This window comes from Chelonoidis abingdonii, chromosome 2 (genome assembly GCF_003597395.2).
Source record: "Chelonoidis abingdonii isolate Lonesome George chromosome 2, CheloAbing_2.0, whole genome shotgun sequence".
Classification (NCBI taxonomy): Eukaryota; Metazoa; Chordata; order Testudines; family Testudinidae; genus Chelonoidis; species Chelonoidis abingdonii.
Genome location: NC_133770.1, coordinates 154,509,739 through 154,519,495, shown reverse-complemented (window position 1 = coordinate 154,519,495; position 9,757 = coordinate 154,509,739). Strand labels below are relative to the sequence as shown.

General features: G+C 41.9%; 1 protein-coding gene across 1 annotated transcript in view; it reads right to left on the bottom strand.

Moving 5' to 3' along the window:
* LOC116823552 (substance-P receptor-like) overlaps positions 1–9,757 on the bottom strand; it is a 117,102-nt gene that overhangs the window by 58,080 nt on the left and 49,265 nt on the right. The window contains exon 2 of the mRNA XM_075062740.1: positions 9,009–9,203. Within this exon, the coding sequence (XP_074918841.1) occupies positions 9,009–9,203 (195 nt within the window). The remainder of the gene's footprint in view (positions 1–9,008; positions 9,204–9,757) is intronic.

The window sequence follows — 9,757 nt, the reverse complement described above, 5'->3', positions numbered from 1 at the left end:
TGGAGTCAGGTGCTCTAATTGGCCACAGCTGTTCTAGTTAATCTAAAGCAAACCTTCCTCCCTTGGCAGGGAATAAGGCCCCCTGCTAACACTCTTATGCTGCCCTCTGGCCATGCTGTATCACAGCACAAACATACTAGCCTATGGGATAAGCGTACCCTAACATTTTGTGGATGAGGAATGAAGCATAGGAGGAAAGATTTCCGGCACTTGTGCCCTATAAAAGAGGTAACCCACCTCACTAGAGCACTCCTCTCTATCAATCTCACTTACATTCTATTTCTGCTCTATCTCTCTATCTATTCTATTTACGATGACTGCTACTATTAGTGGGCTATACTAGTTCTTCTTAAACTTTGCCATGCATCTGAAGAAGTGGGTTTTTTATCCGCCAAAGCTTATGCCCAAATAAATCAGTTAATCTTTAAGGTGATACCAGACTCCGTGTTGTTTTTGTGGATACAGACTAACATGGCTACCCCCTGATTCTTAAACTTTAAATTTCAAAGGAACTAGACTAAGCTTGGTTTCCCTAAGTTTTATTCTTAGTTTTGTTTATTAGGTTTTGATTTTAAATATAAGTTAGTCAAGTAAACCCTAAGTAGCATTAGCTTTTCCTAAGCACTGCATACCTCACTCAAGAATTGAGAAACCTGAATTGCAAGGCTGATCCTGTGTCCTTTACCACTAGGGTGGTAAGGAAAAGTGTGAGTATATTAACCCAAGCTTTGTGGCATATAATACTATATTATCATATGTATTTTTTAGATAGCAGTAATGCAATTGTCACTTTGTAACTCTGAGTATGTTACCATTTACTTACTTTTATTGATTTTACTAAAAAGTCTTTAAAGCTATATCTGTCACAGTGTTAGCTTCCTGTCATACCCCCGAGGGTCCTTTGTAAATTCTGTGGAGCCTGATTCAGGACAATAATCTTTATCTTCTAATCAAACAGATTGGTGAGTGTAAAACCCATACTATTAATATTAATAATTAATTAATAATAAAATTAATAAATTCCCATATTATCCAAATTAATATTATTAGTACACCCTAAATCAGGCTACACTGCTTTCCAGGAGAGAGTTCCCTATCCTGTAATTATTGCATACATTCTTTGCTTCTAGGTGTATGACCTGTATTAAAACAATACATTGTGCAGCATCTCTCACCATGCATTAGAAAGAGCAACAGAATCAATCATTGTGCACCGAGAAGCATAAAATCCTCATTCATTTCAGACTGGCACCTATATTTTGGGGCTTATCTAAGTCTCTGGACCTTTGAGACTTCCCTTATCCTCTAATATCGTGGTTTTCAAACTTATTTGATTGCTCTCCACCCCCACCCCACCCCACCCCACCCCATGTCTGTAGTAGTTCACCTTCCCCAGGCACTCAGCCATCAGCCACCACTCTTGGTCACCTGGCTCTGAAGGCGAAGTGGAGAGCGGAAGGTGCTGGCTGGGTACCTAGCTCTGAAGGCAGCGCTGCCGTCAGCAGCAGCAGCGGAGAAGTAAGAGTGGCATGGTATGGCAATGCCACACTTACTTCTCTGCTGCTGTTGCTGGCGATGCTACCCTCAGAACTGGACACTCAGACAGCAGTCACTGTTCTCCAGCCACCCAGCCACCCCACTGCTTCCCTAATGCATCTCACGCATCCCCCGCAGACTAAATTCTACCACATACCCCAGTTTGAGAACCTCTGCTCTATTACCTACACCATGATATTAAAAAAGGAGTGGAGTGTCAGGCAAGCAGTATCCAAGGCTGCTACTGCCTTGTCTCCGTTCCTAAGGGCAGTCAATGGACACTTGCCTGTGTAACAGAAGTCAGGATTTTGTCCCAGCTGTACCTGTGGAAGTGCTTCATTTCATCAAAGGCAAAGGATTCATGGAGAAATGAGGCTGTTCAGAGTCCAGGCTCCCTCGCTCTGGGTATTTATTAATGCAAGAAATAATCTGTTCAATGATGTGGTGATTAAGGCCCCCAAGCTGTTAACAAGTATTGGATCCTCACTCTGCCTCCAAGCTGAGTCTGAAGTCTTATGTTAATGACCTGCCAAATTCTGAAAACTCATTGGCGTAATTAGACTACAGTGCATGCTCCTGAATAAAGTAACAAGCCAGCTATATGCTGCCTGCCAATAAGTCAGTCACTGAAAATGTACGACAGGCTGGAGATGAATATGGCGGCATTTCATAGGAAGCTGATCTTTGCTTTCAGTTTCTTCCTTGAGCCCCCATCAGATGAGTTTGTGATCAGAGCCTGAACAACTCGACTTTGCACAAAGAGTGTATAGGGTGGGAAGTGGCAGGGCAAGCTTCCCTGCAAACACAACCCAAGCCTGACAATAGTTGGCGGGAAAGGTGTAGGCAACTGGCTTCAGCAGTGTTCATGTCAGTACAAGCCAAGCATCAAATCTGAGGGCAGGGGGATGTGATCCCGCCTGCCCCCCCATGCATTGCCTCTGCTTCCCTTCATTACTCAATGCCAGGGATACTGTGTATTTAGGCTGGGTTTTTGAAAGGAGCCTAAAGGATTTGGGAACCTCACTGTCTTAGGCTCCCTTGACATATCAGGGCCATAATCCCATGAAGTGAAGTCACCAAATACTGCCCAATTCCAGGAAGTCTTCACAGAGCTATCCCCTATCCTACCTATCATCCAAACCATCCAACACATCAACATAGTGCCCCAAATATGGATCCAAAAGTGAATTGGATGATATCTCCAATGTCACAGAGGAAGCCTTGAAATGGCTTGTGGCCCTACAACTGTCTCTAGAGAATGTTGCTCTGCAGATGCTGTAACACAAGAGAGAGAGAGAGACACCCTATGTATCATCCTGTATTTGCTATCGAGATGTTGACTCCCACCTCTCAGCCCACAATGCCAGCCTCCATCGTTACACCTTCCTGCTTTCTCCCATGCTGTCCCTCATACTTGGCAGGAGCTCCCCATAAAGCTCCTCATGATCCCCCTGCAAACCCCTCCTTAAAACTCTTCTTTGCTGTGGTACCTACAAAAAGCTTGATGAAGGTTAGGAAGATGGGGTGGTGAGACCACCCCTTATCGGGCTGACCAGCATTCTTTCCTTGTGCTTCCATGTCTATCCTATTTTCTCCTGTTGTCTTTTGTCTTGTACTTAGATCAGAAGCTGCAGGGGCAAGGAACCATCTTTTTGTTCTGTGTTCGTACCACACCTAGCACAATGGGGTCCTGGTCCATGACTACAGCTCCTAGGTGCTACGGTAATACAAATAATTAATAATAATAATATCACAGCTTATTATACATTATGCAACGAAGTTCTGCTGTAGCAGGCAGAGCCAAAGCTGGTATAACTGTGAATAGCTGTGCTTGGAATTTCAGAGCATTTTCATCTTAGCAGAGGCTAATTTTATCATGAAAGGCATAATTAACATTCTCCTCCTTAGTAACTTGTTTGCTACTCACCATCCTCATAAGAAAATTGCCCAGAGCCTCTAAGCCAGTGTGTTGTCACTGTAACTAACAAAATGCAATTAGGGGATGAAACACATGGGGCACATTGAGCTTTCCGGTTGACAGATTGACAAGAGAACAAATTTCCCAGTGTCTGGCATTCAAAACGAGAGACATTGTCTCTCTTTACAAAACCATGACCAGATAAATTCATCTATTTGTAGTACTTGTTTGCAGCTTGTAGAGCCGAAAGAATGTAGCTAAGGAAATATTGAGAGCTATGCTTAATTTATTTTTCTGCATGAATTGTACGCTGAGGCACACGGAATTCCAGCCATCCAAGACAATCCAGCCAAAAGCTTCATGGCTTCCCCAAACTTTTCACTGTCACAAATCCAGAGATGATGATGTGTAAGGAGCTGCGTGTGTAATATAATCTATGCAATAGCAATAATATCGATAGGTTAGCTCATATAGCATATTGATAGATTAATCTGCCTCACAGTGGCACTTCTCAGAGGATTCAATCAGTGAACTAGCTTGAGACACTGTTGTCAAGTAGATAGGGCATTGGGCTAGGAGTCAGGACATCTGGATTCTAGTCCCAGTTCTGCCACTAACCTTCTGTGTAATCTTGGGTGAATCTCTATGCCTCCTACCCGTTCCATTTTGTCTATTTAGACTACAAGGTCTCTCAGCGATGACTGTCTCGCTGTGTATTTGCACAGTGCCTACACAAGGGGCCTAAATCAGGACTCTAGGTGCATAAATACAAATCATAAATAATACTAATTATCTGAACCTCCCAACGTTTGAAGTTCCTCAGTCACCATAATTGACTAGATCATCTCTACTATGAACTCTGGGCCGTTACCTGTCTGATTTGGGGCGCTGCATCAGGATTTGATACCCTTTAAATGGCTCTTAGAGAAATAGTTGCTTTGCTTCAGCCAACCAACCAGTTTGATAATGAGTTTAACAACCTGAAACCTAGCTGATCATTCCTCTGGATTTTAGATTGCTAGTGTCTTTTTGAACTCATGACATTTTACTTCACCCTCTGATTAAGCTTCTACAGAAGGGAAGTGAAACAGCCAGCCTCCCTGACATCAAAGGGCAAAACAAAGACGGCTGTAGCGCTGTCAAAGCAGTGGGGTCAGCCAAAATCTTTTGAAATACTAGAAATAATTAGAAAGAACCTCAGTGGGAGGAAAATATTTTCATGCTAGAAAAACTTCTACCAGATCTTTCATCTGCCAGTCTTGCTCAGGCTTTATAATACACACAGGTATAGAGAGCACCTGGGTGATTTGATGTTAAAGTGTTTGTTTATTGGCATGAGTTTGGGATGGTTATATTATTCACTCACAAGTGGTTTAATTGAAAATTAAGGAGGCAGTCTGGAGCTCTCAGTGTGACCCATTGGCTAAAAGAGTTAATATGATCCTGGGGGGTATGAAAAGGGCAATCTCAAGTAGGAGCCGAGAGATTATTTTACCTCTGTATTTGGCACTGGTATGGCCACTGCTGGAATACTGTGTCCAGTTCTGGAGTCCGCAATTCAAGAAGGAGGTTGATAAATTGGAGAGGGTTCAGAGAAGACCCACGAGAATGGTTAAAGAAAACACAGAAAACATCCCTTATAGTGATAGATTCAAAGAGCTCAATCTATTTAGCTTAACAAAAAAAAGGTTAAGGGATGACTTGATTAGTCTATTAGCATCTACATGTGGAATAATTATTTAATAATGGGTTCTTCATCTAGCAGAGGAAGCTCTAATACAAGCCAATGGCTGGAAATTGAAGCTAGACAAATTCACACTGAAAATAAGGTGTAAATTTTTAACAGTGAGAATAATTAACCACTGGAACAATTTACCAAGGGTCATGGTGGATTCTCCATCACTGACAACTTTTAAATCAAGATTGGATGATTTTCTAAAATCTCTGCTCTGGGAATTAGTTGGAGGAAGTTCCTTGCCCTGTGTTATTCACAAGGTCAGGCTAGATAAGTGGTTCTCAACCAGGGATCTGGGGCCTACTAGGGGGCTATGAGTAGGTTTCAAGGGGTACACCAAAATAAACCAGAGAAAAGGGCCTGGGCCCAGGGGAAAAAGCTGAAGCCCAAACTCCACCAAGGGCCAGAACAACTTAGTTCTGTGGTGTGGGGCCCTGGGCAATTGCCCTGCTTGTTACCACCTAACACCAGCCCTGGCTTTTAATGTACTGGATATGCAGAAAAAGAGTTTCCGTGGCACAGGTGGGCCATGGCATTTTTTAAGCATGTTGTGGGGTCTTCAGGAAAAAAAAAAAGTAGAGAACCCCTGGACTAAATGATCACAATGGTCCCTTCTGATCTTGAGTCTGACCCTCTTCAAGATTGGTCCCAAGGATGGGGGCAGCGTAAGGCCAAAGGGCTGATTTGTACTAATTAGGGCTGATTGATGGTTTAGAAATAGATTGCTCAAGCCTTATTGAAAATTCCTGCAGAAGTTTATATAGGGAGCCATCCTCTTTCTCTTACCCATGCTGGCGAATTTAAAAGAGAATCCCTATCCCTGCTATAAAATTTTACAAGATGGTTCAAAACACCCTTAAGAAGGATTTCATTTGCTATTGAATTCTATAGGATTTTCAGAGTCATTTTTAATATAAACCTATTGGCTTCCTCCACAAGATTTTTGTTTTATAAGCAAACCCAGCTCTTTTAGGTGTCCTATGAATCTGAACTTCTGTGAGCTTAGTTTCAGCAGGTCTTAAACCCTGCAGGGCAAGGTGATAATGCCACAATAGCATCTTGGAGGAGCCCTTGCACTCCAAGGGCGCATATATCCATTACAAGATAGGAGAGGTCAGGTATATTGGGGAAATGGCTGCTGTTGCCACGTAATCATGGACATAAGCACTGGAAAGGACCTTTTCAGTTGGCAGTTCCATCCCTCCCAGCCAACGCAGAACTCTTCTGTACAGCACTGTACAGATTTGGGTGCTTTGCCAAGTTTGCATGGCCTTCTTTGCGAGGCCTTTCCACAGTCTAACATTCCACATGACACTGAAGTATTTCCTTTTCCTAACTTTGTGCCATTACTCCTAGCTTTCCACCCTTGGACCACCCTCGCCAATTCTTCTACTGCCTCTGTATTTACTTCAGAGTGAGCCCCTTTCAGTCATTACTTAGCCAAGCCGTCCATACCAAATTCTTTTCATCTCTCCTCCTTCAATCCAAACTCTTAGTCATTTTAGTTACTTGTCCCTGAATTTCTTCCATTTTGTCAGCATCTTTCCTGACATAGCTCCATTTTGCCATTTCATTCTGGAATTGTACTCACTCTGTGAAGCATTTTAAGACACAGTTCACATGAAAGGTGCCACACAAAATAAAGCTGTATTAAATTGCAACCATAAATAATGCCCTAAGAGCAATGCAGAATCCATCTGCATCCATAGAGACAGAATATCATGTCCTATCATCCCTTCAATAAAATTGCCATCAAGAATTAGCTTTAGAGGACAGAAAGCAGCCAAGCACAGCAATGGCTCTGGTGTAGCATTTTGATCATCGGTTGTATCGCATCCAGTTTAATTTATATTTCCATGTATCCCAAGATGACACGCAATAGGATTTAGTTACCTAGGGATCTTATGCTGAACAGTTCCTTAATCCACAAATGCAATCAGTGAGAACCTTCCTCGCTCTGAATAGTCCTTTACCCATGAGTTATCAGAATCTGGTCACCAATAATCCATTTTGGTTTTATTTATTTTTGTTTTTATCTCCATTTAGTTGACTGTTCTTCCCAAGATGATCATAGAAGTTAAATTGTAGAAAATTAATCAAAAATTTTCCAACTGAATTTTTCCATTAGAAAATGTTGCTTTGTCTAAATGTTCTGTGGGAATGTGTCCATTCCAATGAAAATTTTATTTAGGGGGAAAAAATCTAAATGAAGCATACAGAACATTTTTATCTCAGCTGAATGGAACATTTTCATTTTTCATTTTGAAACAACATTTGTTTCAAAAGTTATTTTTATAATATAATGTAAAATAATATAACATTCCAAAAAATCTAAATAAAATTCTTTTTTCAATTAACCTGAAACAATTTTAAAAAAAATCATTTCATGGATTCTTTGAAATTTGAAAAGCACATTTCAAAAGTGGAGAATTTCTCTGCAAAATGGAAATTTACAGTTCCTGCATAGGACTACTGAATTGCAGATTGGTGCAATGAGCCAAATTTGTCTTTGGTGTAGCTCTGGAATTAGAGCATGGATAATTGTGGCCCAATTAGTTCGACAGAGATAAAATACATTACCAGCAACAGCATCTTTGTCATGATCAGCCAATATGACTTTCTTTTGCAGACAAGCTTGGTCAATATTTGTATGGAAGGCCTTCAGAGAAAACCAACCTATTGTTCTGTACTGACCTCATTTCCCTCCCTCCTATTCAACTGCCTAAGAATGGGTCCGTGAGCGAGAATATTTAAAAGTTCTTGACCTTAAGTGCCTGTACCTTGTCTGAAAGAGATAATAAATCTGTTGTTTTGTAAAGTAAACATGCAATGGATGCAGTACCATGGGATTTCTTAGGGTTTACTTACCTACTTTCTAGAATTAAAAGAAGAAAATTGGTAACTACTTGTACACTTATATGCTGGGTTGTAAATGGAATTGGATGCTTGTGTTAGATCAGAGGCTGTACGGTCCAGTGGTTAAGTCAATAGATGCAGAGTCAAGAGACCTGAGTTTTGTTCATGGCTCCACCATTCTGCCTCCAGGGCAAGTCCCCTCAGTTCTCTGTGCCAGTTTTCTCAACTGGTGATAATGATAACCTCCTTTAAGTGTTCTGAGATTCTCAAGTGAAGGAAGAGCTATAGCGTATACAGGCTAAAATACACCTCTACCTCGATGTAACGCTGTCCTCGGGAGCCAAAAAATCTTACCGCATTATAGGTGAAATCATGTTATATTGAACTTGCTTTGATCCAGCAGAGTGTGCAGCCCTGCCCCCTGGAGCGCTGCTTTACCGCGTTATATCTGAATTTGTGTTATATTGGATCATGTTATGTTGACGTAGAGATGTATTGCCATGATACTGAATCTTGCTTCAGGGGCTCAGCAAACTTAGGAGCAGGAAGACATTTTCATCATGGAATATAATAGTGGGAATATTTGCATGGGAAGGTAGGAACCCTCCTCCCACAGCACTGAGTACGTTGCATGCATTGAAATCAGATGGGTGTATCCCCCCCAACCAAATGTCCTGTGATTGCCAGGAACCTGCACCCTTTTCCATCTCTCCCCTAGGGTTACCAGACAGCAAATGTGAAACATCGGGATGGGGTGGGGGGTAATAGGACCTATATAAGAGAAAGACCCCAAAATCAGGACTGTCCCTATAAAATCGGGACATCTGGTCACCCATTTCTCCCCAGCTGCTTCTGTGTCTGTATATTTCACATTGTTTTTCCCCTCTGTGGAGTGCATCCTTTCTATACTGTGTAGCCTCCCTCTCTGCCTTGCTTTTCGCTGCAGGAAAAGGAAAGACTCACGTTTTTTCATACGCCCTGGTCTCATACTCTGACCAGTCCACCAGACACACCACCCTGTCGGTAAACTGTATTGTCGTCGAGTAATAACCCTGCGGGAACGCCAGCAATAAAGCCAGGGACCAAATAACGGTGATGACCACCTTGGTGGCTGTGGCTGACAGTCGGGGTTGCAATGGATGGATAATAGCCATGTACCTGTAACAGAGAGAGAGAGAGAGAAGGGCTTTAAAAATGTAGCCACGCAATGTGGGACGTAAAAGACATGGATTCTTATTCAATGAGACTGTTTTCATAGTAAAGGATCTTCTCTATGGATTACAGGTAGCAGAATCTGGCAGAATAGCTGAGATCCGTTTTTTTTTATAATGATCTCTATTCATGGGGTTCAAACCCATGACCTGCAGCATTAAAGCACTATTTGAGCTGAAGTACTATCTCTGTTAGCCTCTATACGGACCAAGCAGCAGAGGGAGGATGGAATACATGTTAGACACCTCCATGATACAACCCCCCACCAAAAGAGTACTGCTTCTTGGCTTTTTGATAGTGATTTGGTGGCATAAAGTTGGTGGTTTCTCAATTGACTGGTGTTTTCTCATGTCTTTTTTTTTTCCAAACTCCTCCTTTAATAGCTTTTTACCATTTTGGGGAGGCTCTTTCCCACAGAAGCACATAGAGCGTGATTTCCCTTTCTAGTTCTAGCCAGTTTGGGATAAAGAATGATTTGCAGAAGTTCTTTGCATAATTTT